Source organism: Dipteris shenzhenensis, chromosome 6 (assembly GCF_047967505.1).
Source record: "Dipteris shenzhenensis isolate YYH24624 ecotype China chromosome 6, Dip_SZ_1.0, whole genome shotgun sequence".
NCBI classification, from domain to species: Eukaryota; Viridiplantae; Streptophyta; class Polypodiopsida; order Gleicheniales; family Dipteridaceae; genus Dipteris; species Dipteris shenzhenensis.
The window spans coordinates 6,111,072-6,139,068 of record NC_141601.1 but is presented as its reverse complement, the minus strand read 5'-3'; the positions used below and the strand labels follow the sequence as shown (position 1 = coordinate 6,139,068).

General features: G+C 44.7%; 1 protein-coding gene across 2 annotated transcripts in view; it reads right to left on the bottom strand.

Moving 5' to 3' along the window:
• LOC147900696 (AT-hook motif nuclear-localized protein 10-like) overlaps positions 1 to 27,795 on the bottom strand; it is a 32,224-nt gene extending 4,429 nt beyond the window's left edge. Inside the window, exons 1-3 of one of the 2 annotated variants that reach the window (XM_087375532.1) lie at positions 27,043 to 27,795; positions 26,571 to 26,623; positions 6,606 to 6,737 (exon numbers count right to left, since the gene is read on the bottom strand). In XM_087375532.1, the coding sequence (XP_087231658.1) occupies positions 6,606 to 6,737; positions 26,571 to 26,623; positions 27,043 to 27,526 (669 nt within the window). In that variant the 5' untranslated portion in view covers positions 27,527 to 27,795. Of the gene's footprint in view, positions 1 to 6,605; positions 6,738 to 26,570; positions 26,639 to 27,042 lie in introns of both variants that reach the window. The other variant, XM_087375531.1, reaches the window with a different exon arrangement.
• Positions 27,796 to 27,997: the final 202 nt, after the last annotated feature.

Sequence of the window (27,997 nt, the reverse complement as noted above, 5' to 3'; positions counted from 1 at the left end):
AAAAACTAAGAGGGGTCATTCACCAGATGTAAATATAGCATGTGGCCTCATCAAGAGAAGGTTCTTGCTGGCCCGTTTCTATCCTAGGAGAAAGTTACCACGGTTTCTCTCCTCATTAAAAGATAGAAGTTTCCTGGTTTAGGTGAGCCCGACTCCCGAGGAAGCAAAAGCTTGCCAGTTCCGAGAGAAGGAAGCTTCCATACTTACCTACGCCTACTTTGCTTCCATGCTGGAGCCCTTACACGGGTGGGTTCCCGGGACTACTTAAGTCATCCCACACGCTGCTACCCAGCAAGCAATGGCAGCACCTAACAAGAAAATATTTCCCCAGCCCCTCCAGCTAGCTACTTACACCCCCGTACCATCTGAAAAAATCATGAATAAGATCCAGAGGTTGGGCGAGGAGAATGCCCTTTCAATTGAAAAAGGCAAGGCAAGGTATCAGTTTACTACCCTTCAATTGAAAAAGGCAAGGCAAGAGAGAAGTTTCCAGCTTCTTTTTTCACTTGCTTTGCCGTCGCTAATCGAAGCTACAAAGCATAGAAATCAAATCCTTCTAATACGGCAATTCTGCATTTACAGGACGTAAGAAGGGATTGAACCTCCTTTCCTGGATAGTCACGAACCTAATATACACGAGATTTGTGGGAATCACAAGACAAAAGTGAGTTAGAGGGAGGAATACTTCCCAATCGGTTGAGAAGTTTTCCCGCTTCAAATGTTTTAGGCTAGGTGAAACGTTATAGAAATACAACCTCTGAGATTGATAATGGGTAACATCACTAGGCTTCATGTCAAACTATAGCTCTTTTATCCAAGCATTTTGTTCTCACAAATATGTCTAAATGAAATCATCCTTTTATCGAGCTTCTCCCGCTAGAGCTTTTCCCTCTGCTTTTCCCTAGCAATCCTCATTCAATCGCTTACATTCCCTATTCAATCAGTCTTGTCTGTTCCCAAATAAAAGCAAGCAAGCAAGGGGAGGCAAGCAAGCAAGTGGAGCAAGCAAGCTTCATTTCCCCAGGCATAAGAAAATTAGCGGCGGCAAAGCTTCTTGGAGGCGGCCCACATACTTGTCGGATCTTTCTCAAAAGGAAAAACTAATAACCCCAATATTCATATCAGAAAATAGGAGATATATATGCCAATTGACCGTTTCAACCATGATACTATGTACCCCATGGCAGATAGTGCCACCGGTACCTTTGAAGTAAAGTGCCACCAGCTACCACATGCCACCAGCACTCTTGATGTCACGACTCGATTTTATAGCCTAGAATATATTAGGCTAGGTTAATTGAAATGTATTGATTAGAAGGTAGGCTAGTAGGTTTAAATGGCTAAATGCCATATGGATAAGGTATTGGATATATGTTAATTGATTAATAAATGGTGCACTCACACATGTAGGTCCTAGGATAGGAATGGATAGGTATGCATGGGTGCATTAATCAATGGTAGACATAAAAGTGTCATAGGCTAAGAGTAGAATAATGGGATATGCCCAAGGGATGGATCCCAAGAGGCATGAGAGGTTGTGACCTCTCGTATGCATGGAATGTGTGTATGAGGCATTATGCATTCATACGTGGTTTGTGGATTGCATGAGCATTGTAGAGTTGTCAATAGCAAAAGTACACTCACGTGGGCACTCCTTCCACCCCATTTGGAGGGCCAATGCTTCTCAATTGCATCATTCCTTCACACATGTGCATCCTCCAACCGGTACGTGAAACCTCATACTCTGACTTGGTTGGAAAAAGCTAGTACCACACTACGGGCACCCGAAGGATGTCGACGAAGGAAAAGTTAGTCCACAACAACTCCCACGAAAGAAAAGCAAATGTAGTTTCTTTCCCCACTTCTAAAGTAAAGGCATCCTCCTATTTTCAAGCAACATCTATATACGAAATTTATGGCACACTTTTCACATAAAGATCTTATCATGTCGGAGTGAGAAATGGCTTTTAATAGAGTTCAAAAGGGCCCTAATCAGAGTTCAAAAGGGCACGCATCTTCTGCCCCTCGAGCCCTTCTTGATACCGATTTTTTGCCAAGCAAAGAGAAATCCAATTCCCGACGGCTCTCAATGGCCCGATTCCCGACAAAAAAGGATCATCTCTCATACCTTCCCACATAAACAAACGAACCAGCTCATCCCAAAACTTGAGACAACTTTGATCTGGAAGAGAATGCCCAAACACCTCTTGACAAACGAAGGAAACAAGTTTGAAGGACAGTGAAAGAAAGTCCGGCTATCGCCCTCCCCATCCGCTTTGGGCTGCTGTAACATTCACGGAGAGATCTCGTTTAGTAACTTGTCATTAAAGCGGATAATAAAATCAGCTCCGGTGATGCGTCATTCCAACTCTAACGCTTATCTTGGGGGACCTCGTATGTTATGGAGTAGAAAAACAAAAAACCTTCTTGATTGAAATCCTTGTAGAGTTTACGCCAAAACGGAGGGGCGATTCATTAAGCCCCCATCTCGATCGAGGTTTCACCTATTCGTTCTTTGCTTCATATTGGCCCTTAAAAAGAAAAAATTGGAATCTCGCCATCCGGGAACGGATCCATCTTGGGTGGTAGGCATGTACTCCATCCGCGATTAGAGCAACACTTGAAGTCATTGCTCCCCATGCAAAACCTCAAATATATCTCTTATTCGGTATGAGATTGTATCCCCTCGTAAACACTCCGTGCTCTTCTGTTTTGGGGGTTTGGAAACGGTATTTGGGATAAGGACCTCTGGTATGAAGTACGTATTTGATATTTCCATCCTGGCCTTGTTCGGATTTGTAGATTGGGAATGTAACTTGATTGCCCCCCTTGGTGTGCTTAGCACCACCATTTTTTGTAGTTTGGAGAAGTGGTCGATCTTCATCTTCCCATCTTTGATCGGTATATTTATAATGCTTGCAAAGCATTGACTATATTTGCGGAGGGGTTTTCAGGGCCTAGACTTATACTTGGCTGTTGAAATACATACACAACTTATGAATACACATCCCAAAACATGATGAGGAATCTAATCGGTTATCTATGAAGGAGTAATAATGGAAGAAGCCCATAATGATGTAGTTGTAGTACAGTATCATGGGGTTTTATCCCTTAGTATCGTTATAGATTTGGGTTTTTGCCACCCCTGTGACGCCATGTGTATCTTGTGCAATTTAGTGATTATTCGATCTTAGAAGGTTTCATGCGGACACGCGCAATTCTTGGTTTTCTCGGAGCTCTACTCGATACAGGTTCCCTTCAAGCTAACATTGTTCCTAGGAATAGGTTTCTTCGTTATATGGGTGAGTAATTTCTGATTTTCTTCCCTATTTTGTGCGCTTTTCCGAGAGATATGCTATCTCTGCTTCCGGCTACTTTGCCTCTGATAGTGGAGCAGTTACTCCACTGAAGGAATTGTCTACGCAACGAACATATTTTGGTTGTCGCAAGTCCCCATCGTTCATTATTGTAGTGGGTGTTTGTCTCTGTTGATTTTTCAGTTTCACAATCCGTTGAGCTTGTCCTTTTTTTCTTAACATACTTCAGCCCACAGGTGATTTCCATCCACTTGTTGTTTCTTTTCCAAAAAATGCTACGGCCTTACGGGCCTTTCTCTACCGCAGTTGAATCTCCAGATTCTCTATATCATCCATTGATCAGGCTCGTTGTAGTAGATACTTGCTAGTATCGGAGATATGTCATTCCGCTGTGGGGGGAGGAGGGCTAGCCAACAAGCTGCCTTTAACCATAGCCACAAGCTGTTTGAAATGCATAAACACTTCACATTTTGCCTTAAGACCATAGACCCAAATATAGTTGGGGAAGTCATCTATGAATGTAACATAATAGAGATAACCCCCAAAACCAAGTGTCCTCATGGGACCGCAGACATCACTGTGAATGAGCTGTAATTTCCATAGAGCTCTCACGGCACCATCCTTCTTGAAAGGAAATCTATGCATCTTGCCAAGGATGCAACCCTCACATGCGTGAGGAGGAGGTGACTATAAAGGAGGCAATGCATCAACCATAGCTTGCTTATGAAGTGTCATTAAGCTGCCATAGCTCATGTGCCCATACCTAGCATGCCATAACTCGCATTCTGCATCGCAGCAATGAGAGTGCTCACTGAAAATGCAAGATCGGATCTTTTCTCATATATATCAAGCCGAAAAAGACCCCGATATAAAGTACCAGATAACATCAAAGCATAGTCATTTTCTTTGTCTCTAACTGCACACTTAGCATCATCGAATACAACCTGAAATCCTCCTCTATTGAGAGAGGACACTGAAAGCAAATTCTTCTTTATGCATGGCACATCGAGAACATTTGAAATTCTGAAATCTGTGCCATCAGTCGATGTGAGAATAATGTCCCCCACTCCACACTAAATAAGAAGAATTATTTGCATAAGTCATCTTCTTTTTAGTAGGTGGAGGATGTAGAGATGCGAAAAGGCTCTTCTTGGAAGTGATGTGCTTTGAAGCACCACTATCAAAATACCAAGTATTTAGTGTCTCATTGACGTTGAGAGAGCATGCATCCTTTGAAGGATCATAACAACCAATCAAGAAAGCATAAGGGTCATCCTCATTAGTGGCTGTAGCATATGAACTACCCACTGAAAAATCTGAAATGCAAGACAAAAAGGCATAGTGCTCTTCCACAAAGTTGGCTGTAACATCTTCCCTATCATGTGCATGTGGAGCTGATGCATCTGACACAGCCATACCTGAACCCCTTTTCTTCTCTTTAGCTATGCGCTTCTTGCATTCACCAATATAATGACCTCGCTTCTTACAAAAGTGACAAATGCCTTTCTTTTTATGCTTATTTGCATCACCCTTAGCCTTATAAGAGGGCTGTCCTGAATCAGCTTTATGCTAATGTGCGGGCTGATTGGCATGTTGCTTTTGCTGCCCTTTTCCCTTGGGCTTGAGCTTAGAAAGCATGGCATGCTCGCCAGCCCGTTGCCATATTTCTTCGTGTCTGCTCTTCCTGCAACAAAAGTCCTACCAACTCGTGAAAAGAGAGAGGATTGTTGCCCCCCCCTCAATGACAAATTCAACGAGGAGTGGAAACCAAGATAAGACTCAAGAAGAGAATTCAGAGTGGTGGTAATCATCTCTGAATCTCGAATGACTTCACCAATGTTCAACAATTGCTCTCTCAAATCCTGAAGCTTTGTGAGGTGAGGATTCATGGAATCTCCCTCATCCATATGTGTAGGAGAAAGCTCTCGCTTTAGAAAGGAAACTCTGGCATCATTTCTTGCTACAAACATACTCTCCAATATCTCCCAAGCTGCCTTTGATGTCTTGCATGACCGAATGTGAGGAATAATGAACGTCTTCACAGAAAGAGAAATCACTGATAGAGCTTGTGCAACCCTAGAATCCCATCTTTTTTGCTCTACTGTGGGAGCCCCTGGAGCAGCAGCTCCAATTACTTGTGCTGCATTTTGACCTCTACCCCTGCCTCCAGCTGTAGGAGTGACAGGTGTAGGCACTGAATCTGGCCTAGCTTCATCTCCAATGACATAATCCCAAAGATGTCTACCAACCAAGACATTGCGAACCATAAAACTCCACAAGGAGTAGTTCGTGCCATCCAACTTATCCTCCTGTGTGAGGACTCCAAACACCTCATTGGGGTTGTTCTCAGCCATTTTTGCCAGATTAAATCAGGAAACACAGCAAACTGACCAAGTAAAATACCTTCCTAGGATGCAAAATGCACAAGTAAAATCTACCAAAGAAAATCTGCCCATAGTGACAAATACTGTCATTGCCTATCAAAGGCTCACTTTGCACCACAATGCTCTGCTAATGGGCCAAAAATCTGCAAATAAAATCTGCAAAAAGTGGCATAAGTCTGCAAATTGACTCACACTGAGTCCAGAACTGTTGCAAACCTCCAAAATGCTCTTTTAACTGCAAAATTGCAACCCAAATGCAAAAGCCCCAATTTCTTGTGGGAAATTGCATACAAAAGAGGGCAAATGGTCTGAAAGCCCCAAATGTTGCAAAATTTGCACTCTGCCTGCAAAAACCCCAAATTTTCCTGCAAAATTGCAGTGTAATAGCAAAAGTCCCAAATTTCTTCATTACCTGCAAACCAACTGCAATGTCTGCCCATGAATACAAAATGCCCCAAATTTACAGCCAAACAATGGCTCGATGCATGAATGCCTAAAAAGGTCACCAGCTCAGAAGACCTACAAATGCACGGAGAATAGTTCAGACTCATGCAAGTGTACGGAATGCAGGACTGTGTACGGAATACATTGTACGGATGCCTGTACAGTGTCTGTACGGTGCACTAGCTGCAGGTGTACTTGGTAGCAGGTCCAAGAAGGAGAACTGCTCTAATACCAAATGTGAGGAAAACGGAGAGCAAGAGTGAGCTGAACGTAAGTCACTCAAAAGGTGGACTGAATGAAGTGAAGTACAAGAAAGAGATGAGGGGTTTTGTCTACGTAACAAAACCCTATCTAATCACTAACCAGGCGAAACAAACAAGTGAAACAAAGATGGAAATCCCAGTGTAATGACTGAAAATGGGGGAAACAAAAGAAGGGGAAAACTCATGGCAGATGTCACCTCATATGTTACAGTCCCTCCTGAGGTTGCAGGTTGGCGAAGTGTAGCATTTGAAATGGCACCATTAGCAGATAAAATGCATATCGCTCGAGGTCCTTGCTGGGAGAAGGACATTATTTTCATGGCTACATCCTGCATTAAGGAGCCAACAGATAAGCATCCATGATTTGAATTTAAAAGTCACTGGGGAAAACATTTATGCCTTTAAAACTTGCTAAAATAGCTGTTTGCTGTTAAGTAGACACATAAGAGTTCTCAAAACAGCAGTCTCCAAATGGCACCACACCTACTTCCCCCTAAAACCACAAAGTAGATAAGCAGTGAAGACGGAGAATGACAGAAACCGAGACAGACAGACGGACACAAAGAGAGAGAGAGAGAGAGAGAGAGAGAGAGAGAGAGAGAGAGAGAGTGAAACCAGCCTTCAGAAATCTAAAGGGCAGTAAACCTTAACTAACTAGCATACACTTCATTCACAGCCACATTGCAACGTTTCCAGCCACTTCCATTAGTTGAATTCCACTGAAAGACAAACTTTAAACACACTTGTGGTGAGGCTAGGGTGCCCCTGCTCAGAAAACCAAACACCAAAACACCTGTTGGCCCCAAACGCTTTGGTGCCCCTTTCGGTATTTATTTACTTCTTCAGGCAATGGCAATTGTGCAATTACATCAAGGGCTCACCCTTGCACTCTGCTACGCTAGCAGTCTACTGCCCAAGCCAACACTTGGCATCAAAATGCATCCAATTTCCCAGGTGTCACTAGAACCCAATTGCCAGGGCAAAGCTAAGGCATTCCACACCGACTGTGCCCCACTGAAAGTGACAATGCAACAACACCAGCCCCAGCAAATGCTCAAACAGCCTCAAGGCATAAGAACTGCAATACACTGTCGCTCTAGCACCTTTCCAGGCACACCCTCTGTGGCTAGGTGTCTAGTTACAGCCTGTATGACCTAGAGAGAGTCTTGAAGCAAACACAAGCAATAACAACTTCAAAAATGACAAATGAATTCCAAATAGGAAGTTAGAAGACTGTACCCGCTGTCCGTGGAAGAGGGGCAAGCTCTATCCTTGCACCTATCCTTTGTCCAGGCCCCCAGGGGTGCAGGAATGGCTTCCAGTCAAGGGAAATGAGAGAATAAGAGAGAGAAAGATTCTGGAAGCTGAGAAGAGAAAGAAGAGCAAGGCTCGCGGGTGCAGAGGCCAGATGGCAGAAACAGGAGAAAAAGGGCCAATCCACCTCCCAAAAGACCTCGAAGTGCGTGCCAATCAGCCCAGGCAGCGAGAGAGACATCCGTAAAGCAGCAACAAGTATTCAATGAGTCTGTACAGCAGGGAAAACAGATCCATACTGCATTTAACGGAGTTCGTACAGTCAGTACAGCATTTATTGCAGCCTGTACAGCATTTAATGGAGGCGCCTTGAGATGTGTGCCAAGGAAGAGAGAAAGAGAGAAAGAGGACCTCGAAATACATGAAGGGATGAAGAGGCAAGAGGCGTCAAAATCTGCATTTAATGGACTTCGTACAGTCCGTACAGCATTTATTGCAGCCAGTACAGCATTTAATGGAGGTGCCTTGAGATATGTGCCAAGGAAGACACACACTCACACACACAGGACCTCGAAATGCGTGAAGGGATGAATAGGCAAGAGGCGTCAAAATCTGTACCAAATGAAGGGAAATCTCCAACGTTGAATGTAGGGGAGAGGAGAGAAGGGTGAATGGGTTTGTGCCACGTGGCACATTTGCCCCCCCTTCATTCAAGTCCTAACTCACTACAACCAATGACACACTTAAAAACTCAAACCCAAACCCAAGGCTAGTCCCCCAAGCCAAAAGTAGTCACAGTTACAAAATTAACATCCCCGTGACAGAGAGAGACAGAGAGAGATGGTTCTTAAACAGTGCCCAGGCTAGCTGCAGGAGAAAAGGGGAGCTGCACATATTAACAAGAAGCTGGAGGAACTGGTATGACAGGGAGGAGATACCAGAAGAAGAGAATGGGCGGAGAAGCAAGGACAAAGGGAGATAAAGTTAGCAGGCAATCGGGTAGCAAGAGTTCAAGAGAGTAGAATGTAACTTTCATCCAAAAAGTGTAAGATGGTTGGGCATTGAGCGTGTCTAAATGTACTCCCGTCACCCCTAATATGTTATTATCACTATTGGTTTCAAAATTTCAATCTTGGTTCTAGTTATTGAATCGAGATGTCAGTAAGTGAAGCATCCTAAAAATTGGTGATTGCAATTGTGGGCTTTCCTACTTCTCTGCTTATTGGGACAGCATATGGATATGATGACATAAGCCACTCGTCGTTGTTGCACATAGCCTATACCTTCTTGAATAGGAAAGGATCGGAGTATGACCCAGAGCTTAGTGAGGGTCAGAGTTCAACATTGAGGCAATTCAAAATACGCTTGAGAATCTAATATTCAAGTTTAGAATCTCCATTGAGAAGTTTGGCATCGTAGCTGGAGAAGATTCTTTAAGGGTAAATGAAGCATGCCAGAAGTTGGTGATTTCAATTGTCAGCTTTCCTACTCTACTCTTGATTGGGAGAGCACATGGATCCAGTGACATGGGTCACTCATCGTTGTTGCTCATATCCTGTACCCTCTTGAACGGGAAAGGATCAGAGTTTGACCCAGAGCTTAGTGAGGGTCAGAGTCCAGCATTGAGGCAATTCAAAATGAGCTTGAGAATCTACTCCTCAGTTCAGAATACCATTGGAAAGTTTGACATCGTAGCTGGAGAAGATTGTTTAAGTGCACGTGAGCCTACTTCAGCAGATGGAAAGGTATAGTCAAGGTAGTCTTCACAAGCTATGTGTACAAGTTTCTTTTTTCAGGTATGAGTATCTTTCCTCACTGCTTCTTTGACAGCTGTCTGTCATGACAAAAGGCATCCCAATATTGCAGCCAAACGATTTCTTATCATGTCTATATCTTAGGCATGTTGTTTGCAGAGATAATATCATTGTAAGGGAGTGGGAAACGCTAATCAACTGCAAGAAACTTTGAGTCTTGCTCCCTTCAATAGGAGCTTCAACAGACAGCTATTTCGAATTTGTATGTTCATGTGCAAGCTTTCAAATCTTTGTTTGATGCTCAGATGTTAGTGCATCATGACGGCTCCAATGTCTTTAGTGTAAAGATAGATGCCAATGCCAATTGGTTGGGAGCCATCATAAGAGAAGAGCATGGAGTGGCAGCTTTGATAACAGAAAATATACCTTTGTAAGACTAGAATAAGTACAATCATACAAATTTAGAATTTTTTGTTGTTCTAAAGATCAAAAATCTACACAGAAAATAAAAGAGAAAATGAAAGAGAAGAAAAAAAGAGGTAAACAAAAACTTTTATGAAAAACAAAAGGAAGACATACTTAGCAAGCAAAGCAACACTTATGTCGTCATCAGTGCCCAAGCATAAGCAGCTATACTGGGTTTCTAAAGACCCGCGGAGTTTGTGAATGGTGCAAAGTATGTGTTCTACTAGTACAATGTGTTTCTGCATGGACTACATAAACTGTCTGCAAATGAAATAGAGAAACTTTGAATTGCTGGTTAATAGGGAAGATTGATGAGCTGCTGCAGTAAATTTGCAGATGCATGAACTGCTCTAGTATAGGAGGGCCTGTAGGCATTCTTAAACATGCAGTAGGTCCATTGATTGTTGAAGGTTATATCCATCTAAGTTCATTGCAGTAGGGTGGATTGTAAGTTGCAATAAAATCTGCTGTGAGGACTCACCCTGGTCATGGCCAGACCAAGGCTAACAGGATAGACAGCAGCTATGCAATTGTTGCTATGGCTGTCCAGTCTGAAATCGAGGTGAGGACTTTGCTGCAGGGTCACCTGTCAGGGGCTGCTATAGGGTGCATTTGCTTGCTGAGAGCCTGAACAGGGCTGTACGATCTGCAAGAAGTCCATAAATGTAGCTGTAAGTTGATAGGCACTGGTAGAGGCTGGAGAATCTGAAACAAAGGAGTGTTGATTGCGCATCTGACAGGAAGATATTGCTGATCGCAGCTGCCACCTGTTCAAATGAGTGCTTTTGGAGGTTTTGGAAAAGCCAGGAGCTTGCTTTTGTAGGACTTTAAAAGCAGAGCTTTACTCTGCTTTCGAATTGCTTTTAGGGGCTGGCTTCCACGGACTAGTCTAATTCAGACCCTACACCTCTCTTTATAACAGACTGCAGGTTTCGAACCAGCCCCCCTCATTACTACAGCAGACCCGAACCAGGTTAAGCACCCTCTGTGGTGGGGGCGAGCCAGCTACAGATTACCTCGAAACTACAGTAGAGATTGTGGACTTGTTTTGCCAGCAGATATCCTCTACAGAGCCTCTCTCTCCCTCTCTCTTTCTAAGCGCATAACTCTGTACAGATTCCAGACTGCCCTCTTTCTCCTCTTCTCTCATCTAGTTTTTGAAAATTTCCCCACCTTTCTACCCTCGCATCCCTTTCCTGGCTGAACCTACAGCCAGCATGCCTCCACTCGAAAGCCTCATGGAGGAGAGAAGGGTGATGAGATTCTTCATGACCACAAGGAGCAACAAACAGAACTGAAGGCCTACTTCTACACAAGCAAAGTTGACGGACTTGTTTGCAGCCCAAAAGCAAACAAATGTGGTGCTACAGTCCACAGTCAGGCTTGACAGCAGAAGCCGATGGGAGTATACCCATAGCACCCTCCTTCACACCTGAGACCTTCACAGGTGAGAAAAAACAGCACGCTCCTCAATGCATTGATGCATGGCTAAACCGGTGGCAGGTATACTTCTCCTTTCCTTTCATACCTTTTCGAGGCAGAAAATACAAATGGGACAACGGATGTTCAAAGGAAAAGTATTAGCTTGGTGGCATGAATTAAAGGAGAAGCCGAAGACATTGGCTGATTTTGAACAAGTGTTCAAGGAACGTTCCTTCAACCTGAAGATGAGTTTGACCGCATCATTACTTTACAAACTTAAACATGGAAAAGTTATCCTTTCATGCCTTTTCCAATGCACTGAAAATACAAATGGCGAAAGGGATGTTCAATGACAATGCGTTAACTTTGGTGGTATGAATTAAAAGAGAAGCTGAAGACATGGGCTGATTTAAGACATGTGTTCAAGGAAGAGTTTATGTACCTAGATGAATCCAGGAACATTCCCAAACTCATCCTCTAAAAACACAACATGGTGCAATTTCAATCTCATGATAGTCACTCATAAGGTTGAAAACCATAAACTCTTTCATGCATAGCAGGGACTAGCTACTATGACATCCCCACTGACCTCATCAGCGCCCAACAGTGGGTGTAGACCAAAGTATAAAAATATGCTCTCACACATACAAATCCACACACTAGCATCCATTTATACGAAGTCTTCATACTGAGTTTCTGTCGACATCTGGAGGTGAAGGGCAGACTCAGCCATGACGTAGGCTAGCACTAAAGAGTTCCTTCAACCTGAAGATGTGTTTGATCTCATCACTAAATTTACAAACTTAAACATGGAAAAGATGCCATTTGATACCTATATGCAAAGGTGTTAGAGACCTCTAATCCAAAGCCTCATACATGGATCCTACTACCCTATGAGGATTTTTCATAAATGGTTTGGCAAAAGAACACAAGCTCTATGTGAAGAACAACCGAAGTAAAAACGTGGAGGATGCGATTAGATACACAAAGATCTCTGATGCACCATGGCTAAGGGGAGTTCTTCACAAAAACTCAGCCTACCACAAATTCCAAGAGGAGTCTAGGCTCAAGATCCAAACTAGACCATCCAATGGTGTGTGCACATTGAATACTAACACAATAGCCTTCACCATCCCAATATAGAAGAGCATCCTGCTTTATGCAAAGCGTCTTTGCTCAATATAGCCAATTGGCCCCTTGCTAATATTCAAGTCCTCTGGTCCCACGTTAGACTGCTTCCCTTAATCCTAGGGGGCCCCTATTGCAAAAGAACCATCAAGTCAAGGATAAGCATCTAGCTACATAATATTTCTCCCCTCTTTTAAGCGTTTACTCTTAAATGAAATTGTGCAAGTTCTTGCAAACGACTCCCAAGTTAAGTCCTCCATAGACCACCTCACTTTGAACTCCGGAATCAACTTATTCCTAAGTTTCCTTCCCTAAAATGGATAACTCTTTCATGGTCATGTGGAGCATAGGTCAAATCTTCATATTGCACAAGTCCTTGGGGCGAAACGTGAGACTGTCTCAAGTCCCCAACATCTCTTTCAACCTATTGACATAAAAGGTCACCCACCTCATTAATCTTTTGAATGCCAAGAAAGATACATATAACCTAGGGGATGACTTTCTACCAACCACATCCATAACAACTTTGAAACCTTTCATAAGTATACAAGCATTCCCTTAGAAAACTCTTTTGAGCAAACCCCATCTATTGAAAGAACCATGCTCTGTCCCTTAGAAAACTCCCTGGGTGAGCAGCACCTATCAGCACGATTAATGGACCTTCTTCCCCTCTTTAAAGCGTTTACTCCTAAGAGAAATTGGAGAAGTTTTTCTGCAAACTAGCAACACTCCCAAGTTAGGTCCTTCGCAGAGCTATCCTTCCACTTAACTTTGAACACCCAAAATTAACTTATTCCTAAGTTTTCCTTTCCCTGAACTCAATTACTCTTTTTGGTTCGAGTGGAGCACAGGTCAAATTCTCAACTTCATGCCAAGTTAGGTCCTTCATGCCATGGAACTGCTCCATCTTCTACCTCTTCCTTTGGCTCGCTCGCATCTCCTTGCTTCTATACTCTTCACCTCTTGAATTCGAAGGATCCGTGACTGCGGCCATCCATCTTTGTTTCAATCACCATTTGAGCATGTCTTCCATAAGTTTACGAGCTACCATCTTCGTGGTCTTCTTTCAATCAGCACCTTTGTGTACTAAATGGTATGCAAGGTGTACGCCTTTGTAGCCGTCTTCGTCTTCTTTTCAAAGGTGAGGGCTGCCTTTGCTCCAAGAGCCATTTAGGGCTTCTCTTCCACCAATGGTCAAGCTGCGACCTTTCCTCGACTCCTACCTTTGCCATCCTTTCTAACTAGCCTATTCTCCGAGGTCTCTCTAGCTTACCAGATGCAGGTTAGAGCATTCAGAGGATAGAGCTCAACGAGGCGGTTCCTTTTGATAGCACGGATCCTCATTCCGAAAGGTAGTAGCCAATGTCACAACATGGAACATTTGGGTTGCTCCCTGTAGTCTGGTGATGGGTGAGCATCCGGTTCCACCATCGGCTACCTTAATCGCTATCTGGCAAGATATCATTTACATCTTGCGCTCAACCTGGGAGTGTGGGACCCTGAGCTCTAGGGTAACTATTGCGAGGCATGCTCGTTTTTGCAAGGCTTGGCCTGTAGGAGTTTTCAGCACATTCACTCCGCAAGGGATTCGCTGGTTGTATAGTCCCCCTAATTGGCTATTTGTCTTTGTACCAGAGATTCCCTAAGTAGTGAGTGAGCTGGGTTTCTCTGGAATAGGCTGGTTTCTTCTTATTGCCTTTATTTAGTTTTTTCCATACTCAGTACCTTCGGGGCTACTCTTTTGTATGAGGATTTTTTCAAGAGGATTTAAAGATGTTATGGACGATGTTGGTAGAAAAGTCATCCCCTAGGTATTGTGGATCCTTCTTAATCTTGAAAAGATTAATGACGTTGCATGTAAGCTAGAATTGCCTCTTGGCCTCTCATTATAGTAGACTGGAAGAGTATGTTGGGGACTCGAGATAGTCTCACTTTACCCCAAGAACTTGTCCAAGAGATAGAGTATGGACGAGGGCCTTGCACATATGGAAGGGTTAGACGCTGATGAAACCTTTACTACCATAGCAAGAATGGATACGTCTAGACCATGATTGCAATTGATACACAATCAGAGTGGTCTATTTACTAGATGGATGTCAAGTCAACCTTCCTAAATGTAAACCTCAAGGAAGATGTCTATGTGTTAAGAAGGATAGCACGGTTAGCATTGAAAACGAAGGCCAAAGATCAAGAGCAAAGACGAGAACAAAGACAAAGCTGTCAACCGAACCATCTACGCGAAGGTGAACATGGCCAAGAAGGAATGATGCAACTCCAACTCTAAAAGACGAAAGACGTAGGCGAAAGGCGACGGAGGAAGGCGGAGAAAGGAAGGACAAAATACCAACAACAAAGGCAAAGGTGACGGGCGAGGAATGGAAGTGACTAGCGACGACGAAAGGACGAAGCACCAACAAGCAAAGCAATAAAATCGAGAAGGCGGGTATCATTAGGAGGCGGCACACTCACAGGCGTGGAGCATATTGACAATTGTAGACCATGGCTGCCAAGACTAGTCCACACGCAGGGATATTAGGATAAGGATGGCCAATGAGATTTAGGCATGAGTGCAAGTGGACGAGTAAATCTAAGTGGATGTCACGGCCGAAAAGCTATAAAAGGGAAAGCCCTCCTCCATTGTGGGGGTTGCTAGCAAGTGCAGCCTCGAATTGTAAAATTGTTTGAGTCCCCTCAAGGAAAATGTATAATAAGAAGTCCAAAGCAACCAAGGTGAATAAGACAGTATTGCGAGATGTTGCAAGTAATATACAAAACCGCCAACCAAATGCTGCTAGTCTTTCTACCCAATGAACTATTGCTCTCTATATCCCTCACGCCTACCACAACACTACCTCAACAACTCGACACTTGTCCATGAATTCGAAACAAGAGAGAGCAAAGCAAATGAGGCAAGCTCCCGATTAATCCTATAGGGGAAGGGTAGGTTGATGGACTAAGTTAGTAAGTGGTGCACCCGATAACATCCTTTCAAAGCCCGCAGCAACGGGGTATATGGTTTTCGATGAGCCCGAGTTGATTAAAATAAAAGGGCAAGTAGCCAATCATGATGTGATTGTATTGTTTGACTCAGCGTCAACGCACAATGTAATTAACTTGAAGCTTATTAAGAGGCTCAAGTTGAAAACTAGTCCATCTGACTATGCTTATACGGTCAGGATGGCGGACAGAAGTTCAACTGAAGTATGGGACCAGAGGATTACCCTGTTGGAACTTTGAATATAGGACTATGTTGAGAAGCTGGACTTTGAGTTGACAGGCTTGCTCACACAGATATAGCCCTAGGCATGGCTTGGCATTTTTGGAAAAATCCAGCGGTATTCAGTAAAAGTATTACTGAGCATCACGAATACTTAAGAATAGTGTTCAGTACTTTGAGAAAGCCAGTCTTTATGTAAATAAAAAGAAAACTATATTGTGTATGGTAAGCCTTGAAAATTTAGGATTCATAATTACTCCTAAGGGGGTAGAAATGGATCCAAAGAAAGTAGCTGCGATACTGACTTGGCCAATCCCTCAGAGTTTGACCGCTTTTTGCGATCATTCTTGGGATTTGTCCAATTTAATCGAATGCATATCAAAGGATATTCCGAAATAGTATCGCCATTGACTAATCTAACCTCAGATAAAATACCTTTTATATGGGGACAGAATCAACAGGAAAGTTTTAACACCATAAAACAAGCTGTGGTCTCAGGACCGGTGTTAAAAATAAGGCCAAACTTATGCAAGATATGCCATGAGGGATGGTATGCTGAAAAAAAATGGCAAGGTAGTAGTACCTAATCAGAATGATCTCAGGCAAAGAGTCATTCGACAATGCCATGATAGCCCATGTGCGGGACATCCAGGAGTCGAGAAGACATATGATCTTGTGAAGCGAGACTTCTTTTGGCCAAAGATGAAAAAGCATATTCATGAATATGTGACACGTTGTTTTTCGTGTCAGGTGAGTAAGGCAGAGCGAGTGAAGCCACCCGGACTTTTACAGCCCTTGGAGATATCACTAAGTAAGTGGGAGAGCATTTCCATGGACTTTATTGTAGGACTGCCTACGACACAAGGTGGGTATGATTCTATCCTTGTGGTGGTTGATCGTCTTACCAAGACGGCTCACTTCATTCCAACTAGAGAGTCTGTTAGTGCCCCACAAGTAGCGGATTTGTTTATTAGACATATATTTCGTCTGCATGGATTACCCAAATCCATACTGTCAGACAGAGATGTCAAATTTACCAGTCATTTTTGGACTGCAGTATTTGAGACATTAAGGACTGAGCTGGGAATGAGTAGTGGGGATCATTCAGAAATGGATGGTCAGACGGAAAGAATCAACCAAATTTTAGAGGATATGCTTAGAGCATATGTGTCATTGAGGCAACATACATGGGACAAGTCGTTGCCATTGTTAGAGTTGGCCTACAATGATAGAAAACATTCCTCTACAGGGTTCAGTCCGTTTGAGCTGAACTATGGTTATAGGCTAGCGAATCCGACTATAGTACCTCAGAAAGTGCCTAGTGCGCGAACTTTGTGGTTCAGATGCGGGAGATGCTAGCACTTGCGAGAGCTAACATCCGCCAAGCTATGGATAGAGCCAAGGCATATGCGGATGAAAATCGATCCGCTAGAGAATTTAAGGAAGGAGAAAAAGTTTTTCTCAGAGTTCCTTCGCACTCTTAAGTCTTTGACTGCAGGAGAGTGTGCTAAGTTATCACCTCGATATTGTGAGCCATGGTTAATTCTAAAAAGAATAGGCAAGATAGCCTACAAATTAGAATTGCCACAGGGTTGTAAGGTGCACCCAGTGTTTCATGTTTCTCGTTTAAAGAAATTTTTGCATACAGGTGACTCACTAATCGAAGGTTTTGTTTTGTTTCAGGAGATAGAGCATAATGCAAGACGCAAACCAACAGGAATCCTGGACCGAGGAACAATGCAAGTGCGCATATTTGATATGCAAGCACACAAAACGCTCTCGAACCAAGACGAAATTGTTCTAAAGACATACTTTCAAGATAGCTCGCAGGCCACAAGGTAAGCTAGAATGACCCTCTCTGCCTGAAAGAGCTGTCTATAGAGAAGTGTGGTCAGCTCTACAATCTCATGTGCATCGGTGTGCATAATGCCCCATAGGTCCCATTATCGTTGTAACTGCGTGCTTGCCGATCGAGGTCCAGTGGTCTGAAAGAACTGTCACGATCTGTGACGTATTCCTTTCTCTTTCTAGACTTATGGATGGTTTAATGAATGGACACTTGTGGAAGGGTATGACCTTTCGACGGGACACTTGCCTTTTTGACGGGACACTTCTTAATGAGGCACAACCCTTCACAAGAGACATTCTAATGAAGAGACATTCCTATTGTAATGTACCCTCTCATCAAGGGTCACACCCTTCACAAGGGGTACACACCTCTTCATGCACATACCCTTTGGAGTACACACCTTTTCATGTGTGACTCTTCACTCTCTATATAAGAGAGGCCCAATTGTATGGATGACAATCACATCCACCCTACAGACATTCAAGCAATATAATTATTCCTTGCTCTCTGCTATCTCAGTCTCTTTTCTGTTCCTTAGCACGGTTTTAAATATAGTAAATCTAGGATTTCTTACAGTGGTATCAGAGCAAAAATTCGCTCCTGCCTGTAGGAAATGCCCCCCCACCTTCTAGCGCTGATCTGATACATTTTTGCCGCTAGAAGGACATCCGTGCACATTGTGCATGGAAGAGATGGAGAGGATGAGCGTAAAATTTTTTAACGCCCACCCGGCCTAAAGTCATCCTGGCCTCTCCATCTCCCTCACATCACAAGTTGATGTGAATGGACACGACCAAAATCGTGTCCTTTCAGGTGCTTGGGCTGTCCCAAAACCAAGGGACACACCTTTTCCACCATGGGACACACCTTTTGGTGACGAGTCTGGACTCCTCACTCATGGGACATACCCCATCGTGGGCAAAGGGACATACCTATTCATGCAGGGTCACACCCCTTTTAACAATAGGGACATATCCCCTCATGAACAGGTGCACCTATTCCAAGGGTCACACCCCTTCGAATAGGCACACCTCCTAGGCCCCAAGTACCTACAAAAGGGTACCTAGAGGGGTAAAAAAGGGAAAAAAATAAACCCATCCCCTATCCCTAGGTTTACCCTAGCTACCTAGGGTTAACTAAACCCCCCATTTGATTTTTGGGGCAACTAACCCATTAGGCAGCCCTAGCGAAAAGTCGCAGCCTCTCCTTCAACAAAAAAAAACTGTACGGACTTCCGTACCTTCTGCGCCAGCCGTACAGCCCTGCACCATCTTTCCGTACCTCCCTGCGCAGCCAGCCGTACAAGCCAACCGTACAACTAGCCGTACAGCCAGCCGTACCCCCTGCTCACAGCCAGCCCTGCATACGCGATCCCGCTACAGCCCTGCGCTGCCAAGACCCTGTTTCGCCATGCACGCTGCCAGCCCTGGTTACTCCCAGCCCTTGCCTCACCATTTTCGCTGACAGCCCCCTCGCTATTTGCAGCCCTAGCCTTGCCATTGCAGCCCTGGATACCTGCCTTTTCCTGACAGCCTGCTGCCCTCTCCTTGTTTCGCCATTTTCGCCCTGCCAATTCAGCACCAGTTGCCACTATTCGCGCGATGAAGACAGCCCGTTGACAACCCGGACCAGACAAACCTCGAGCACTCCTCGCAAAACACTGCAACATGGACCTCTGGACAACGATTTGCAGCCTTCTTCTACGCAATCACTTGGCAGATTAAAGTATTGCCAGGTGGAGTCTTTCCAATCTGCTTTTTACAAATTCTCTTTAACAAATTACAGCAAATGAAAGAATCCACATTTAAGTATGGAAACCCCTACTATTCACCCGGCCTTTCAAGGACACCTCAGGCATCTGCTACTACACAATATCGTGTTCAAATTGCACAGCCAGCCCATTTTGGAGCCTTTGCATCTTGGGTCTTTTGTGTCACGTGCCCTCCGAGTGACTTGGATCACATCCTCTACCTTCTGCGTGATGCACCTCAGTTACATTATTTCCTCAGCATAGTACAGGTTGTGTTCCACGAGACACGAAGATATCCGGAACACGATATTCCTCAGGAGTTTGCTGTTCATTTTTGGAGAGAGTTTTACCCTTCACCTTCGGCATCTCCAGGGTACTCTCCACCTCCTTCAGCTCCTAGATATCCTCCTCTACAGGTTGTACCTTCTCCAAGTCAGTATTTACATTCTGAGGCACTCCCTCTCCTGGATATCCTCCTCTTCCGACAGCAGCTCCTTACCCTTTTTCAGAACCGTGGACTGTGCTACCTACCCCTGTCTTATCACGAGCAGTAACACCTTTTTCAGAATCTCCAGTGTTACCTCCGACAGGACCTCCCTTACCAGATTTCCACGGGTGGTTCCATCCTGCCTCGCCTGCCCCCTCCAATATGAGCAACCTCAGGGAGCAGCCCGAATCCTCTTTCAGGAATCGTACAAACTAGACCGCAAGTTCGCGCTTTTCTCACAGGGATTTCCGACATGTCGCACCACTCGCGTGAAGCCTCTCCAGAGATTAAAGAATCGAGTCCCAAAAAGACCCCTGAAGGCAACATCCAAAGTGAATCTCTATTGCAACTTCAAATATCTCAGCTTCAAGACAGCATCTCCCACCTGGTTCAAAAAGTTCAACAACTCCAAGATTCTCGAAGTCTAGCACATACAGAGAACGACGTGACGCAACCGGACGACAATGCAGACTCTTTCCCACCAGAGGTAGAAAACACTGAACTGCGAGCTCTCTACCGATTACTTCAAGCTTCCAAAACTAAACGACTTGACATCAAACTTCCGGAAGCCTACACTAGTTAACGCAATCGCCGAACAGTTGACCAATGGCTCGCTAAAATGCGCATGTATTTTGACACTGTTGACCTCACGGAAGGCAAAAAGATCGCCTTGGTAGCCTCCCTCCTGAAGGATACAGCATTTCTATGGTGGCAAAGATGCTTAAAGGACAGAAAAAGTGTGTTAACATGGGAACGTTTTGAACACGTGCTCCCTAAGCAATTTTTCCTCCAGCAGGTGATTATGTCCCAGAAATCGAAGACGATTATGTTCTCCTTATTCCTGAGCGTATTCTGGACCATCGACAGCGAGAGACTCGACATCGACTTATCACGGAATTCCTTGTTCTTTGGCGAGATCTGGACGACTCCGACGCTACTTGGCAGTCTGATGAAGACTTACAGCAGTACCCTGATCTTTTACAGCAGTATTTTCAGCATTTACAGTGATATTTTCTACATCAGTTCATTATCTCCACCATGGTCTTCTTTTGAGTGGGAGGGGATGTCACGATCTGTGACGTATTCCTTTCTCTTTCTAGACTTATGGATGGTTTAATGAATGGACACTTGTGGAAGGGTATGACCTTTCGACGGGACACTTGCCTTTTCGACGGGACACTTCTTAATGAGGCACAACCCTTCACAAGAGACATTCTAATGAAGAGACATTCCTATTGTAATGTACCCTCTCATCAAGGGTCACACCCTTCACAAGGGGTACACACCTCTTCATGCACATACCCTTTGGAGTACACACCTTTTCATGTGTGACTCTTCACTCTCTATATAAGAGAGGCCCAATTGTATGGATGACAATCACATCCACCCTACAGACATTCAAGCAATATAATTATTCCTTGCTCTCTGCTATCTCAGTCTCTTTTCTGTTCCTTAGCACAGTTCTAAATATAGTAAATCTAGGATTTCTTACAAGAACTGCTTTGTCATCCTCTCCCTCTGTTGCACCCAACGCAGCCTGGGTGGATTGGTAGGAGAACTCAACCCGCCGAACCTCCCTGTCACTAAGCCACTGGGACCCTGGGAAGTGCTCCCTGAGCCACTCTTGGAGGCAAGGTCTCGTCGTAATGCACGCTCGCGCTCCTTAAGCGCCCTCCTCCATCTAAGGGCATGAGGCTGCAACTCCTCACTGCTCCTCCGAATCGCATATGCCACCCACGAAGCCCAACCCTTGCAAAATGCTAACTCTAGCTACTGTCAAATCTCTACCACAACCCGTTGAATCTTCTCATCCTGCAAGAGGTTCTCTGGAATGCAGACCCCCTTTTGGGGAAGACTCCGACGCGGCTGCTCTAGGAAGAGTACTGCTGGAGAGTGTTCTAACATCGTGGTGCTTGCTAGAATCCATGTAGAGCCACCTCCGTGGAGTCCCCAATCCCCAACATAGAAGCGACCTAGCCTCTGAAACAATCCATCATGTCTCCTCTGGCCGAATGAGGAGAGGAGGCTGCCAAGTATCCTGCTGAACTCTAGCTCTCGCCATGAGTCTCTGCCATTGATCATGAAGATGAATTGTTCCCATCTGCTCCGCTCTGATGCTGGCATCTCAAAGAAGGAGGCATCACCCTACTTGTCCTCACCCTGATCATAGACCTCTGGGGCCATCACCTGTGAGACCGAGATGCAAACCCCTCCGCTCCGTTCAACAGCAGGGGACCACACCTTCGGGCCTCTCTCGGGAAGAAGGTGGTGTCGCCGTCTGATGTCTAATGTTGAGAACATGTACTCTTGTATCAAAAGGTAGTCGACGACTCACCCTACCACTTCCCTCTGTAACTCTTGCCAAAGGATCAATATTGTGGTTGACTATGAGCACGGTCGTGGAGCCGGTGCATGTTCTAACTCACTATGGTCCAGCTCATGAGGAGGGGGAAGCAGAAAACAAATGCTCTCCTGTGAGTGCTTCTTCCTCAGAAGAACAGGAGCACCCCAGGGTGATTTGCATGGGCTTATATACCCCAACTTCAAGTAAGCATTCTTGAAGTCGCTGAGCTAACTCATCCTCCTCTAACTTGCTCATCCTATAAGGTGGTATACTTTTAGGCTGAGAACTAGGGACTAAATCTATGCGATGATCTACCGCTCCTTCTAGAGTCAAGCCTATCTGCAGTTGTTCGGGAAATATGTCAATAAAATCAACTTCTTTAATTCAATATGTTCAAGCACACGTAAATCATTGGTATCAGGCATGGATACAACAAATGAAGAAAATGGAATCAAAACACATTTAAACACATCATAAGAAGTTGTTTGTGATATATTTCGAACTTGAATCGCATTTGCAAGAGGTCCCTCAAAGGGATGTATATCATCACGATGTATCAAAAGACGGGCGTCTCGGGCAAAAGAGAAAGGGTATGTGCTTCCCAATCAAATTGGATATTATGGATTTTAAACCATTCAATGCCCCACAACAAGTCTACATGACCCAAGTGCATAACATATCAGTCCAAAATATCCTCGTAGGCTTGAATAATGATTGGAAGTCAATCCACCTTGAGATCCCAAAACTGCTTCCCAACTGGCAGCTGCACCTCATGGGTGTGATCACTAGGTGTCGTAGCCAACTGTAGCTTCAGCACAAGTTTGTGATTAATAAAATAGTGAGAATTACCTAGTAGATCTAGATCATGGGAACCAAACAACAAAGGTGTTTTTTGACTTCTCAACTCATCCTGAAGGATTCCTATGCTTCTCTAAAGGTAGGGGCCTACAACAGAAGGTCCCTCTGAGCTTTCAAATCAAGAAGCTCCACCATGTGTTCTATTCTCCCTCACAAATCGCATCACCAGCCCCAAAAAACGTCATCTAATCACCCCCAGAATCCATTGCCACTCCTACCTCAACCAGACCCCTTCCTCTCCAACCAAGACGCATCTTCCTACACATGGAGATCACTCCATCCCTACTTGCTGACGAAAATGAGCAGTTTCTAGCCAGGCAGTGCAAAAAACGAAATTCGCACCTACCTGGAAGATCCAAACAGAAATTACTATCTCCTTAAAAAATTCACCATCCAGAAGTGGCTCTGATCCCAACTGACACGACCACGATTGCTCCTGGGAATCCGAACCTGCACACAAGCACAAACAACCGACCATAAAACCACAAAGAGAGGCGCAAGCATGCTCAACACCCAACCGTGATGCTCACAGACCCAGGACCCATAGAATCTGAGCACTCCTGAGCCACAGGCTGGGCTACTGGCACGAACATCTACATCCAACTAGTCCACAACGTCCTGGCGCCCCATAGCACCAAAAGGCATCCATAGGGCCTCAGGATTGCACTTGGAATCCGGCCTACGCTAGAAAGCAAGTGCGCGTCCACAACACAATATACGATCCAGACCAACAAGGAAGAGCTAGACCTGCTCTGACTTGCATGTATGAAAACTGAACCCCTGGGTCCCTTATATAGGCTCTAGCCCAAAACCGCTAAAAATAGCAAAAATCCTTACTCATCTATTGTCCTTGCAACCCAACCTGAGAATCACAATGCCTAGACCCTAGCCTCCCCAGGCTATCAAAGCTAGTTATGTCTGCCCTTTGACAGAGTCTCTCCAAGGCCTCTCCATTAAGGCTCATCCTTGAGAACTATCCTTGTGTTGCAAAAAATAAGTCTTTGGGTGATGATCCGCACCTTGGACCCTCAACCAATGTCCATTTCGTTCTGTGAGTACATATGTGTGGCGATTTCCTTGTGGAATCTGAGAAAGGAAGACAATTGAAACTACTCCACATCACCAATCAAGGCACTCTCATTTTTTGCCTCAAGGATAGTGCCACCAACAAGGTTTATGCTTGCAACTGTACTTTCTCTCATACAGCTTAGAAGTCTTGTCTTCCGCTGATTTTGGGCACTCACGTCCAGAGCAATACCAGGGTTGCAACCCTAAATTGAATGTAATCTATCACTTTGTCACCACAAAGGGCAAGATCTTCCAAAATTGTTGGCTGCACTTCAGCACCATCAATGGAGATACTAGTCCAAAATAAGATGTGACGAGAGTGGAAACCGTGAGTAAAGTTAGCCCAAGAGTAAAGCCTACTCAGTGAGCCCCTCATCTTGCACCACTATAAGTACAAGGCCCCTCAGTGTGTCACCAAACGTAAACTCCACTAAAGATCATTTATAAATTCCCCTATGAATTAAAAACATTAGTGTTTTTGCCATTGCCCAGTTTTGGTCTCTCCTCAATCCATCGCTAAGCTCCATTCCTAGTGATACTCGCCCAAAATAAGTGAATATCTTTAGTGGAGTTCACTTTTGGTGACACACTAAAACGTGACAGTTTGTCTTTTCAAATCTTTGCCATGGCCCAATCTTAGTCTCTCTCCTAAATCCATAGCTTCGTGGTAAATGGGTTGTAGAGTTTACAACCTATCCCCTAAAAGTGCCACATACAAGGTTTCCCAAGCCCCAAGATGCAAAGTGCTCCAAACACATAATCATGGAGTTGACACCTCATACTGAAGGGTGCTTCAACTGGTATCACCCTCTCTAATCCATCATTTAGCACCAATATTTCACATATTGGGTCATCAATCATACCAAGCCACAAGCTGCCAATGCCTCAGGCACAAGCCAGTCCCCCCCACACACTTCAACTAATCTATGACCAGGATCCAGCTCCCTACAAACTTGCACAACCTGCCAATTTTACTGCATTGGAGTCTTCTCAATCACATTGGCAGTGTCAGCCAATCAACACCAAACCATTAGAGACACATTCTATAAGGGTCATTAGATCTCAAGAAATCACAACACTGCTGCCAACTGGTACATTAGCTCTGAAAAAGTTAGGCTCGATGACCCCATAACATCCATGGCCGCACTACACCCAAGAGGACCTCCAACAAAAGGTAGCAACAAGCGATAGCCAAGGCTACTTCCACCAATGCCTACATGTCATGCCAGTAACCAAAAGGCGCATGTCTTCTTGCTAGGAAGACAGCTTATCACCCTTTTTAATCCACCGCTTATCAGACATTGTAGCCCTACTTTCAATGCGCAAAATGCAAGCAAGTTAACTATAGAACGAACATGCATCCTCTCATGAAGACAGCACGAGCTGGTTACAGGCCTCCTTGCAAGCAAGGATGCAAGGCTGTTTGGGAAAACCAGGTAAATGGAGATAAAATCAAGTAAATCAAACTCCAACATGAATATGTGGAACAAACAAGTCCTATACAAAAGTTCAAGAGTTCCTCTATGACATAACAATTCACTATTGCGGCCTTGCAAATTATTCATCAGACACAAGTTCAGGACCAATAAAGCCACGTGTACCACAATGGATCATATCATCAACTGGTTTGAGACTTCACTTGCTCAAAAGATGAATAGTCTCTTAAGCCTAAAAAGCAGTTTTAAAGGAGAAGGGAAGGGGATGACGAGAAATCAGGGGTTCTAAACAGTTGTGAAAGGTGGCGATTGCTGAGCCTAATGATGCTGTTCTGCTGCTCATGGGTATTTGTGCTACTACGCCACCTCTTTAACTCCAAGGTCTGAGACGGAGAAACGATTCGAGTTCGCTAAAACCACTAGCAGCCAGTTGTACATCATTATGAAGTCCACTGAACAAGCTCAGGCTATAACGAATATCAAACAAAAAGTTCATATTTTAAGCAGCCAGCTCTACACGATTATGAACTCCACTAGCAGCCAGTTCTACATGATTATGAAGTTCACTGAACAAGGACCGCGGACTTAGGGCTCCAACGCAAAAGTTCATACTTTCTACACGAAACGGGAATAAGGGGAGTTATCAAACTCCAACAAGAATAAGTGGAACAAAGAAGTCCTATCAAGAGTTCGTCTGTGACATAACAGAATTTTATTTATTATAGACAAAAGTTCACGAGCAAAAACAGCCACGTGGCTGGCTCAAACGGCAAATGGACTCTTAAGCAAATAAAAGGTCTTTAAAGGGGGAGCGAGGGGGACGACAAGAGGAATTGGGGGTTCTGCACAATTGTGAGCGATTGCTGATGATGATGTTCTGCTGCTCTTGGGTATTTGTGCTACGACGTCACCTCTTGTCTCCAAGATCTAAGCTCGGAGAAATAATTCACTTAAAACCAGTTCTACATGATTATGAAGTTCACTGAACAAGCGCCACTGAAATTAGGGCTCCAACGAATATCAAACAAAAGGTTCATATTTTAACAGACGCCAATAAAGCTAAGCAACAGACGCCAATAAAGCTAAGTATTTGAAGAAAGTTAAGACGTAATCATCAGGGTAAAACGCACCTCGCCGGCAGCAATTGTAATTACATGAGGAGTGAAACCGACCCCCGCTGTGCCTGCCAGCCACCCCCCTGATAAGCATGAATTCGTAAGAAGTTATGCCTAGGAAATCAAAGAAGGCAATTAACAAAATTTTTATACACTCCATGCACTCACTAACTCGGGTTCAACCTTAGAGGCGAGCGACTATATGCTGCTTCTCGCTTCTATGACTAGACTAATTGCGGAACTAACGGGGCTTACTTTCAAGAGCTAGGAGCTTCAAAGTCACGCTTCAGGTACCTGAGTTCAGATGCACCCATATTTTAGAAACCTATACGGCAACGAGGCTCACACCCTTACGTCATTTCATCTTACATTTCCGTTTAGAGTCATGTTCCTACAGTTCAACGACTACCGTCCAAAGCGCTACATGGGAAAGTTGAGCGCTTAAAATCGCATCTGATATTTTTCAAGACCGAAGAAAAGAGTCGACCTAATGCCGCTAGTTGCTGTTTCCTTCCTGAGCCAGGAGGCCGCCCACGCCCCCTCTTCGGTGTTGGCGAAAGGGGGCTGCCTGCTGTAGAGTGCGGAATGAGAGCTAAGGCCATACTTCCATCAGGCCCATACTTTCGAGGCCGTCCTCTCTTCCTTTTTACAGGTTCCGCTCGACTGAAAGCCATACCCATGTTTATATGCATGCTCACCGGAACAGGGTGAGCCCCAAACCCAGTGGTTATGTCCGTCACGTAGGGAGAGGGGCTCGGGTTGGAGGTGTTGGGGCTGACTGCCATAGCGGTTGAAGGCCGGATGGGAGCGGGGGCATGAAGTCCTCCTGGAGGCGGTGTTGAAGACGAAGGCATCCCTGTGGGCGGAGAGGCTCCTGGCGGGACACTCATTCCCCTCTGGAGTATAGCACCGAAAGAGCTAGCGGGCATGATGCCAGGCTGAGGGAGAGGGATGGAGTCTCTACCGTCCATGCATGAGAAAGCGAATGCGCCGGTGGTTTTGGGAGGGGAAGGGCGGAAAGGCTAAGGTAGGAGGAGGAAGAGGAGGTCATGGAGGGAGGGGGGGGATGATCTTCATGGCAGAGGGAGTGAGAGAGGAAGCAGGAAAGCTTTGTTGTTGATTTGATGCTCTCGTTGAGAGGTTGCACCAATGCGATCTTGCTTCCACTTCCACGTTCCTGCAAACGCGCGCACAAACCAACAACCACGAGATGATGGAAATGCAGGTTCCACATGAGCGCCAACCCCCTTTTAGCAGCGATTTGCGCTTCCTTCACACTGGCGGCTCCCCCTAATTAAAACCTTTGCCGCCTCCTGAATTGGCACTACCGCCGCTATCCTGCCGCAATGTAAATTCGGTCGGCAAATTACAAAACAGCACTTTTCCCCTAAATTTATATTTTCCTTTCACCTATTTTCTCCATAATTACATCATATTTTCTG